Here is a 10,987-nt window from a genome sequence, read left to right on the forward strand (position 1 = left end):
TGATTGGGATTGTTTGTGTTGCAATGATAGCAGTGATGTTGAACTGGTGGGTTAGATCATCTTCTCCTCACCTAGAAGCAAGCATTTGCAGCATTGTAGATAGAAGGTCATTAATAGATAGGGTTAAATTCAGTTGGGGTTATAGAGAAGCTCCGTTTGGACCACTTAGTAGCAGATGGCGCTGCACGACGGAGCAGAGCGAGGGGTTGAACGTCGTCGAAGCAGAGGTGTAGATCGGACCCTGGTTGAGTTGAGGTTCACTAGGCAATGGAGGACATAGGACAACTAGCGATGCAGGTACGTAGTGTTGATAACCTTATTTACGGTCCGATAATGTCTCCTAAACCATGGCAGATGTATGCTCCTGAAATTGGTTTTAGCTGGGGGTTTGTGCCTTCGTGGTGGTTCCGAAGTGACGACAAATTTCATGTTGCAATGTTTATGGTGTGCGATGTGGGTAGAGATATACATAGTTTAAATGTTTGATTTGTTATGCATGTAATGTGGGTAATTGCTATTATGAATTTATGGAGATTAAAATTAAAAGGAAAAAAGATTAATTTTTCGAAAAATTTTATTTCCATTAATAAAATTTGTTCAGCTTTGAAACCTTTCTTTCAGATGAATGAATGAACTAATGAAATAAGAGAAGAGTAAATTTGGACCCATTTACAATCCTTGTTGACATGGCACGATGTCTCTGGTTTATCTTACTATGATGACAACAGTTTTAAGTTTCTCTTGTTGGTGTTGTCGTCATGTGTTATACACACGAATTAGAAGTTATTAAAATATGTATTGAGATTGCTGTGTTTGACATCACTATGATATTACATAAGAGATTAATAAGAAGTTTCATTTGTTGTCCATGGGGGGGGTTGGGTTAGGCTTCCGTGGGTTTTGCTTTTTGCATCATTAGTGTAGTAAGGCCAGGTTTTGGGTGGGATTGCTTGGTAGTCCCAAGTTTCAGTTATTGTGATGTCTGAACTGTTTCAACCAAATGGCTTTGTGGAACGAAGCTACGAGATGTCATTCCATGCGCCACAGGTGTGTGTGTGTTCTGTTCAATTATGAAGTTAATAATTTGGTATTGTCTGAATTATGTTGTTGTGCCCTATTGCTTGGTCTAACCCATGGCCTATGTTGTGTGTTAGGTTGGGGAAGATGAGAAGAGCGAGATACCATTCCTATAGGGGAAACAGATGCGATGGATTTGTTAGAAGGAGATACGGAGATAGAAGTAGAAGAATCAGCAATGATTGTTGATGGGATTGGGTCGTTTGACACAATTGATTTTGTAGCCCTAACAGCGAAGGACATCCTTATGATTGAGTTCATAAATTTGCAAGCCGCTTATGACTACTACAATGAATACGGTCGCATTAAGGGATTCTCGGTGATGAGGTCGAAGAAGGGGCGAAGAACAAAGCATGGGTCGAATGGGGAAATCATTTGGTAGATATTCGTGTGCTCCAGTTAAGGAGAGCAAGAGGGGAAACATATGCAACGGGGAGATGGAAAAATGGATCCTCGACCAATCACACGGTGCGGGTGTGAAGCTTGAATAAGGTGCAAGTTGATGGTACTAGTAGGTGATGGTATGTTGAACAATTTTGTGATAACCACAATCATGTCATGCTGGATGTGAGGTTTAGGGGTCTAATGTGGTCACACAGATCAGTCAAGGAAGGTGATTTACACCAAATCAATTCGACAAAGAAAGCTGACTTGCGAGTGCCAACGATATTCCACACTTTTGCCAATGGGTCAGGGGGTTTCGAGACTATTGGATTCGAGATAAAGGATATCTATAATGCAATAGAGAAGCAAAGGTGGGTTGGTGCGACAGATGCTGAGGCCGGGTTGACATTTTTGTCGTGTTCAAGGAGTAATGATTGTGGATGTTCTGGAAGTACTCGTTGAATGGTGAAAAAAGGTTTCAAAATCTTTTTTGGTGCGATGGCACAAATCGTTATGACTACAGTGTATTCGGAGATGTGCTGGGATTTGATGCAATGTACGGTCAGAACAAATACAAATGCCCGTTGGTAATATTCTCAAGGGTGGACCATCATATGAGGACAGTGGTATTCGATTACGCGATTCTGAACAATGAAAGTGAAGATAGCTACGTGTGGTTGTTGATGCCATTTCTAGAGGCAATGAAAGAAAAATTGCCGAAGTCCGTCATGACAGACGGGAATCTTGCAATGAAGAGTGCGGTTGGAACAGTTTTTTCCGGTGCACATTATAGGTTGTGCAGCTGACATTTGTTAAGGAATGCCACTGCTAAGGTTGGACGGTTGGCCTTTCTTCAGAAATTTCGTTTATGCTTGATGGGCGATCTAGAGGTTGACGAATTTGAGATAATATGGAAGGTCACTAATGATAATGCTGCAAATGTTTGCTTCTAGGTGAGGAGAAGATGATCTAACCCACCAGTTCAACGTCACTGCTATCATTGCAACACAAACAATCCCAAGAAACCAAATTCTAGCTTTTCGCTATTGAAGAAGAAAAGAAGAAGAAGAACGATAGTGGAAGTGTAGAAGGCGAATGAATTTCTATATTTGATCACAAACTGTTTTTGATTCATATGTGCACTTATATGCATGGTAAAAGATAGCAATATCAACATTCCATGAGGTGAGTTAGCATAAAAAATTATCCTAAAAATTACTAATGTCCAAAATTGAATATAAAGGATCTCTATAATAAATTAAAATCTCAAAAGCTAAATTGAAAAATTACGTGAATCTGATTGATCAATGTGAGAATTTTCTCCCTATTTTTATAATGGGACATTGGAATTTTTTTATGGAATTTATAATTTGTTCTAAAAATCGGATCAGACTGATTGGTTGGACCAATTCAACCACAAACCGGTAATAATAACAATTTGATTAGACATATAAAACTGTCAATTGAAAAATCGAGTAATTATCTAAATTAGTTCCCAAAGATTTTAAGAGTTGATATTTTAGTCCCAAAAAAATTAATACACAGACCAATCTCTAAGGTTTTACTTCTGCAGACAAATTAGTTTCCAGTTTATTTTTTGATAGAATAATTACTCAGATCAGTCTCTAAAAATTTTAAAAACATACATTTTAATCCAAAAAAATTAATGTACAAATCAATCCACAACGTTTCTCTTCGTTAGATATAACAATCCTTCATAAAATAAAATAAAATAAAGAACAATTAAAATTACGTGAATTGAAAGAATCTTTATAATAAATTAAAATCTCAAAATCTAAATTAAAAAATTACGTAAATCTGATTGATCGATGCGAGAATTTTTTCCCTACTTTTGCAACGGAACATTGGAATTTTTCTTCGGGCTTCGTAATTTGTTCTAAAAATCGGATTAGACTGATTGGTCGGACCAATTCAATCACAAACCGACAATAATAACAATTCGATTAGACATATGAAACCGTCAATTGGAAAACCAGTAAAAAACCGTGAACTGACCGAGAATCGGCCGGTTTGAAGGAAACGGCGTGGTTATGCTTATTGAATGTGTGAACCTTCGAATGAAGTCTTGCCTCCCTCTCACTTCACTTCTCACTCACTCAAGCAGAATTCTGAAATCTGAATCACTCCCCTTCTCCAACCCTAGCCTCTCTTCGAGCCACTGCCGCCGCCTGTCCATCGACGGCCCATCCGTCGTCTTCATCTTCTCGCCGTCGTGTGGTCGGTGTCGTCCGTCGCATCAACGCACTCTGCCCAGAACCCCAACTTCGAAGGTTGGTTCACTGCTCACTTCTTCTGCGTTTTTTTATTTATGCCCTGTTCAATGATTATTTGATTACTGATTATTTGAATGTTTTGTGTTTTAACTTTTTATTGAATGATTATTTGAATGTTTTGTGATTTTATATTGAATGAACTCTGGTTCTGCTGTGTTGCTGTTTTGTGTGTTCTTTATTTTTTATTGAATGATTGTTTTGCTGATAATTGATTATTGAAGGTCTTGTGATAATTGATTATTGAATGTCTTTTGATGATTGATTATGATTAGTGATGTGCTGCTGGTTTTGCTGTGTTGCGTTTTCCTATTTTGTAATTTAATTATGCTTAGATTGTGATTGACTTGATGAATTCTTTTAAATATATATTTTGCTGTTGCTGTTGTTGTTGTGTTGATTCATAACAGCCTGATTAATTTTTCATGAATTCTTTATTCCATGGAAAAAGGAAGATTAAGTTAAGGTAATTAGACATATTGTTTGTGTCATAAATCATAATTTCTTAATACATTTCAGGCTGATGTAGAAAAAATTGTGTTTAGACTGTGATTGATAGAAGAAGAAAATATGAACAGAGCTTAAAAACTGAAAAAGAATTTTGTTTAACCAATCTTGAACTTCTTAGTAAGCTAACCAAAAATATCTACCTAATAACTAAGTAACTTTGTTTAACCAATCTTGAACTTCTTGACACCAGTTAACTGTTTAACCAATCTCGCCGCCTTCGTCTTGCTCTCCGTCGCGCTCGACCCCTGCTCAGAACAATACGTTTTTCTTTTTATTCTCTGTTCTGATTTCTGAAAGTGAAATCATGGATAAGATTACAGGGGTTTTGTTTTTATTGAAATTATTGATAAAAAATCGCTTTGCTATCCTGAAGTTTTTGAATTTCTGGCTCTGCTGTTTTTGAATTTTTGTTGATGATTTATTGATTTCAGGGTTTTTGTTGATTATTTTTGTTGTTTTTGAATTTTTGTTGATGATTTTTTTTATTTTTGGTTTTGTTGTGCTGCTGGTGTTTTTGATTGTGTTGATGAGAGCTGCTGTTTTTGAATTTATACAAATATTTTCCCCTTGTGGAAGCTTATGGCAGGAATGGTGTATATTGTAATTCTTCCTCAATGTATTCCAGAGGCCTTTGCTTCAAATTTTAGGGCCAATGTTTCTGACTTGGTTAGTTTATTGGTTTTTTAGTTTATTTGTTTTCTATCCCTTGTAAGTGTTACTTATATCTATGAAGAAAAAAGGTGAATGCATGGCCTGTTTCAAAGTCATGCTGATTATCAGTGATTATATGTACTGCATTTTTTTGTTTGATATTAATTAATTTTATAAGATTTAATTTCCTTGTGCTATCTTTCTAAAGATGGTTTACACGACTCAATTTATGAATTTTCAGCATCATTTGAAAACACATTTGATTGGATGCTTGGAAAATATTTAATACTATCAATGTATTAACTATTAAATAAACATGTTCTGTAATTTTATATTATAGCAATAAACATGTTCTATAATTTTTATTGTGTTGATGATTTATTAATTGTTTTTGATTGTGTTGATGAGAGTTGTTCTATAATTTATTTATTACTTTATTCTAAAATAGTTTTTTCGGTTGAACTATGGTTGCCACCTTCTTAAGCTCCTCAAGTTTGAGAAGGACCCACGCGCCGCCGTAACCCTCTTCCACTCCGCTATCCTCCGCCCCGGCTATACCCACTCCCCTGCCGTCTTCCACCATGTCCTCCGCCGCATCGCCGCCGCTGACCCCTCCCTCCTCCTCCTCGCCCACCTCCCCCGTGTCATCGACGCCATTCGCTCCCACAACTGCAAGTGCACCGAAGACGTTCCTCTTACTGCCATCAAGGCCTACGCCAAGAACTCAAAGCCCGATGAGGCCCTCCACCTCTTCCAGAACATGGAGACTCTCTTTGGGTGCACCCCTGGAGTAAGGTCTTTCAATACTCTCCTCAATGCATTCGTTCTGTCCAATCAATGGGATCGCGCCAACAGGTTCTTTGCTTATTATGAGACTGTTGGCGTTGAGCCGAACTTGGAGACTTACAATGTTTTGATGAAGGTTTTGTGTAAGAAGAAGCAGTTTGATAAGGCCAAAAGGTTGTTGGGTTGGTTGTGGGAGAAGGGTCTGAGGCCTGATAAGTTCACTTATGGGACTTTGATCAATGGGATGGTGAAATGCGGGGACTTGTGTAATGCATTGGAGGTGTTCGATGAAATGCCGCAACGAGGCGTGGCAGCTGATGTGATGTGTTATAACATGGTCATTGATGGATTCTTTAAGAAGGGGGATTCATTGAGGGCAAAGATGACCTGGGAGAGGCTACTGAGTGGGGATTCGGATGTGTATCCAAATGTTACAAGCTACAATATTATGATCAGTGGGCTGTGTAAGTGCGGGAGGTTCGATGAGTGTTTGGAGATATGGGAGAGGATGAAGAAGAATGAGAGGAAGCATGATTTGTTTACCTATAGTTCCTTGATTCATGGGTTGAGTGAGGGAGGGAACTTGGATGGTGCCAAGAGGGTTTACAAGGATATGGTTGGGAGAGGGATTCGGCCAGATGTCGTTACATGTAATGCCATGCTTAATGGACTGTGCAAAGCTGGGAAGATTGAAGAAAGTTTCCAGTTGTGGGAGGAGATGAAGAAGTATGGTTGTCGCAATGTAGTAAGTTATAACATATTTCTCAATGGTTTACTTGAAAACAGGAAGGTGGAAGAAGCATTATCGCAATGGGATGCTTTGCTTGAAACAGCTTGGGGCACGGATTCTAAAAGTTACGGAATAGTAGTTCATGGTTTGTGTAAGAATGGGTACCTGAATAAGGCTTTAAGGTTGTTAGAAGAGGCTGTGCAAAAGGGAGGTGATGTTGATGCCTTTGCTTTCTCTTCAATGATAAATGCGTTGTGCAAAGAAGGAAGACTTGATGAAGCAGCTGAAGTTGTTAGTGTTATGGATAAAAATGGCTGTAAATTGAATCCTCATGTCTGCAACGCAATAATTGATGGGTTTATCAAACATTCCGAACTTGACAATGCTATTCAATTCTTTCGCGAAATGAGCATCAAAGGTTGCTCACCAACTGTTGTGTCCTACAATATTCTTTTAAATGGATTATGTAAAGCAGAAAGATTTATTGAGACATATGATTACATTAAGGAAATGTTGGAGAAAGGGTGGAAACCAGATATTATCACGTACAGCACCTTGATAGATGGTCTTTGTCAGAGCAAGATGATCGACACAGCCCTTAGGTTGTGGAATCTGTTTCTTGACTCGGGATTTAAGCCGGATATCAGAATGTACAACATTGTTATCCATAGACTTTGTTCTTCTGAAAAAATGGAGCATGCTATGCAGCTCTATTCGATGATGAGACAGAAGAATTGCATTAATCTTGTGACCTACAATACCATCATGGAAGGTTTTTACAAAGTTGGGGACTGTGAAAAAGCATCAAACATTTGGGCTAACATCTTTGAAGATGGCCTTCAGCCAGACATCATTTCATATAACATCACTCTTAAGGGTCACTGCTCTTGGGGTAGATTGACGGAGGCAATTAGGTTGTTGGATCATGCTTTGGAGTGCGGTATTTTCCCAACTGCCATTACTTGGGATATACTAGTTAGAGCAGTGATTTTTTATGAGGCTTTAACTTAATTTTGGATATCAAATACAACAAAAGTAATCAAGCTTTCTTCCATTCCGAGTGGTTGGCTATGCCTACATGAACAGACATTGATGGAGTTTTACACTGACTGATTAAGGCACCCATTCTCTTCCATTCTGATTTGAGACTATGTAAGATTTGCATTACAGTACAGCACAGTCAAACTTTAAATTATTTTGTCAGCTCACACTTTTTCTTTCACTTGTTGAGTACATCAGCTATAGTTAATTTTTCTTCTTTTCTTTTTTTTTTTTAAAAAAAAGCATAATTTTGGTTTCCTACTGGCAAAAATTTACATATATGTCTGGTGTTTTGGGTCCAGGCAGTTATAGCTTAGATGCAATTCAGCTTGTAAACAAGTGGGACCTATGGTGGAGTTGTCTGAACTATGAACTCTGAACTGAAAGTATCAAGTGTTTGGTTTGTGGGATATCTGAGTTCCTCGGGTTTTACATGAATTGGTTTATTTCTTTATGGTGGCATCAAGAGGTTCAGGCAAAGACTACTATACTTCATTACTGGTACCAGCTTATTATGATGTGAATTAGGAAATACCCTGTATGGCTTTTCATTTCTTGATTAATGATTCTAAATGTACAGTTCCAAAAGCTATGATGATAATATATATATTATGTAAAGAACTTCATGAGCATCACATGGTAACTCTGTTACTCTGGGTTTGGTGATTATAGTTGTATCACCGAAATCAGCTACTGTTGATGCCAAATCAAAGCCGTGTGATGTTATCAGTCCCAAGTTGTAAGCCCTCACTTGGGTTTATTGCATCACACACAATGCATCAATGGTATTACCCTTGCAGTGAATCACAGTAAAATTGAACTTCAGTTATTTTCCTCATTGTTAGTCTTTCTCGTTCTCCCAGTTTCCAATGACATGTTTTGTTCATAGATGAACTGAGAAGTTAAAGCCACAAGAATAGCGAAAAGAACTGCAACCTTTCTCCAATCAGTGGAGGATGAAACAGCAATAGCCTTGACTATTCCAATGCCCAACAAGCCAATGAAGAAAAGGTAAACATACCGCCTGGCTTTTCCACCAGCTTTTTCTCTAGTTAAATCTTTGATCTTTTGTGCTTCCACCTTGGCTTGTGCAATATCAACAGGGGCCTTCTTTCTGAGGTTCTTGAAGAACAAGCCTTCATTTCTGTCGTCCTCCATTTGAACTTCAAATTCCTTGAGCTCGTTTTCACGGTTTGAAATCTCTTGTCTGTTAAGTTCTGTAGATTCTTCGAATTCTAGCATTTTGCGCTCTATGTTTGCTGTTATCTGCTAACCACAAAAGAATAGTGTAAGCGGATAGTTACTGAAGTTCTTTTCTTATGGATTTTCTTTCACGTTACGCATGATTTATGTGGTTTAACTAAATATCATACTCTGGCATCAGCTTCATCTAATCCTTTGAGGGCTTCTTCTCCAATTTTCTCAAACTCAACTATGGCTTCTTTGCCAAATTGGGTCAAATATGCGGACCGCTCGTCTACATAATCCATTAGGCGGATCTTTTGAGCTTCAATCATGGCAATTTGTGCTAGCAACTCTTGTTGGCGAGTATCACCAGGTTGGGAATCAGACTCGTTAGACTTGCAGCGGCCGAAGATGGGACTTCTTTTGTTTTGGAGGAGCCCTGTGCAGTGGATATCATACTTGCTATTGGTAGGACTGAAAGAAGGATGAATGGCTTTGAGGGCAATCATCCTCTCGTTACCGTGAAGGTATCTATTCATAACTCATAAGGTTGAAATAGAGAAAATTAAATGAATGGGGGAGAAATGGGGTGCAACGTCTTTTGAACCTTTTGTTCTCTGTACATTATCCATTGAAATAATGATGGTGATGTTTTTGTCCAATATAAAAAGGAATATGATGCTCTAAATGCCTTTTAGTTTGGTATGATCTTGGGAAATTCTATTTTGGTCGACGAAATTTCATTTTAGTTGTGCATGGGGATTCTAATTTCTAACCTATTCAGTTTTGGACATCATAGTAATTTTTGGGTCATTTTCGATTCTAACTCACCTTATGGGGTGTTGATGTGGCTATTCTTTACCATGCTAGAGGTAACCAAAACGACGTCATTTTGGTTTGGGTCCATTGTTGCAGCATTATCATATATAATGATGGTAACTTTTGTTTTTTTTTTTTAAGTATTGATTATTTCATATAGATAATATAATTTATATATACCGATTCATAGACCTGAACCTTAAATTATAAACACTAAATCATAAATAATTGGTAATAATCGCTAAGATATACATAGTTAATAAAAAATGTATTTAGTAATGGAAAAAAATAATGTAAGTTATATATACCGATTAATAAGCCCTAAACACTAAATACTAAATTATAAATAATTGGTAATAATCGCTAAGATATACATGCATTAATAAAAATTGCATGTAGTAATAAAGAAATAATATAATTTAGGAAAATTATCACGTATGTCAATGGAAAAAAGTGGAATACGATATTCATGGTATCAAAAGTTAGCCAAGTTGTTATTTGTCATGTAATGAGGGTCGAAATGACAAAAATAACCTTAGTTGTAGAGGTAAAATGTCATAAATAAATAGCTTTAAAATAAGGACTTGGCTCAATAATCAAGGACGACTATATATTCGTTTAATTTCTTTTGAAGCCATCTACTATTTAAATGTGGTTTACTTCTCTTTTTTTTTCTTTTAAACTGTTGTTTACTTAGCCATTATACTTATTTAGATTTTAATAAATAAAACATTGAAAATAGATTGACATGACTTAGAACATATTTAACAATTAAAAATATTTGAGAGTAATAGTTTAAAAATATAGTCATATTTTTTATTTTTTAATTATTACTGAAATAAATAAATAATCTTAGATACAATAAATATATAATTATAGATATTACATATATAAAATTATAAATATTAAGTTAAATAATATAACTTTATGTTATTGTCTTAATATTACTTTTAATAATAAGTAGAATTTATCTTAACGAATTAGAAGTTATGTCTTGAAATATAATTTATTATTTATAGAAAATATTCATTTAAAATAAATAGAATGTTAAACCAAAAATCGTGATTACAGAAAAAGAGAAAAAAATGACATCAATACAAAAATAACGTACAAATTTTAACCGCAGATTGATATATTATTTTTTTTAAAAAAAATAAACTTAAAATACGTAATTGTTCACTTCAAAGTTTTTATTTGGTTATAATATTATTTTGTATAAAGTATGTACAGTTTTTTTTTATTATTGACTTTTTACATGATATCTTGTACACAAATAAAATTGAAAAGATTGAAAAAAAAAATTATGAACGGACAAAAATTACCTAAACATTGTGTGTAAAATACCTTTTAACATTTTGTTACTTATATTTGAGTTGTAATATAGTACAATGATTTAAAGGAGAAAATAAAAAAACTAATTAAAATGCTTTATATTTTAGTTCTTTATACAAATTTTAGTACTTACTAAGACCAAAAATTAATTTTTAGATAAAATATGGAAAATAAACTTAAA

General features: G+C 35.7%; 3 protein-coding genes across 3 annotated transcripts; 2 read left to right on the top strand and 1 right to left on the bottom strand.

Moving 5' to 3' along the window:
- Positions 1-1,207: 1,207 nt before the first annotated feature.
- On the top strand, positions 1,208-2,267 carry LOC107474487 (uncharacterized). The gene is made up of 3 exons (XM_016094114.1): positions 1,208-1,455; positions 1,656-1,832; positions 1,937-2,267. Exons 1-3 carry the CDS (start codon positions 1,208-1,210, stop codon positions 2,265-2,267), a joined length of 756 nt encoding a protein of 251 aa, XP_015949600.1.
- A 2,583-nt stretch (positions 2,268-4,850) lies between these two features.
- Positions 4,851-9,559, top strand: LOC107474496 (pentatricopeptide repeat-containing protein At3g09060). The gene is made up of 5 exons (XM_052261251.1): positions 4,851-4,928; positions 5,362-7,581; positions 7,773-8,481; positions 8,574-8,758; positions 8,855-9,559. The coding sequence occupies exons 1-2, from the start codon at positions 4,851-4,853 to the stop codon at positions 7,438-7,440; spliced, it is 2,157 nt and encodes a 718-aa protein (XP_052117211.1). The 3' UTR covers positions 7,441-7,581; positions 7,773-8,481; positions 8,574-8,758; positions 8,855-9,559.
- Positions 8,270-9,194, bottom strand: LOC107473346 (uncharacterized). Its single transcript, XM_016092892.3, has 2 exons — positions 8,844-9,194; positions 8,270-8,736 (listed from the first exon to the last, which is right to left on the bottom strand). The coding sequence occupies exons 1-2, from the start codon at positions 9,192-9,194 to the stop codon at positions 8,293-8,295; spliced, it is 795 nt and encodes a 264-aa protein (XP_015948378.1). The 3' UTR covers positions 8,270-8,292.
- Positions 9,560-10,987: the final 1,428 nt, after the last annotated feature.

The sequence above is a fragment of the Arachis duranensis genome, chromosome 1 (genome assembly GCF_000817695.3).
Source record: "Arachis duranensis cultivar V14167 chromosome 1, aradu.V14167.gnm2.J7QH, whole genome shotgun sequence".
Classification (NCBI taxonomy): Eukaryota; Viridiplantae; Streptophyta; class Magnoliopsida; order Fabales; family Fabaceae; genus Arachis; species Arachis duranensis.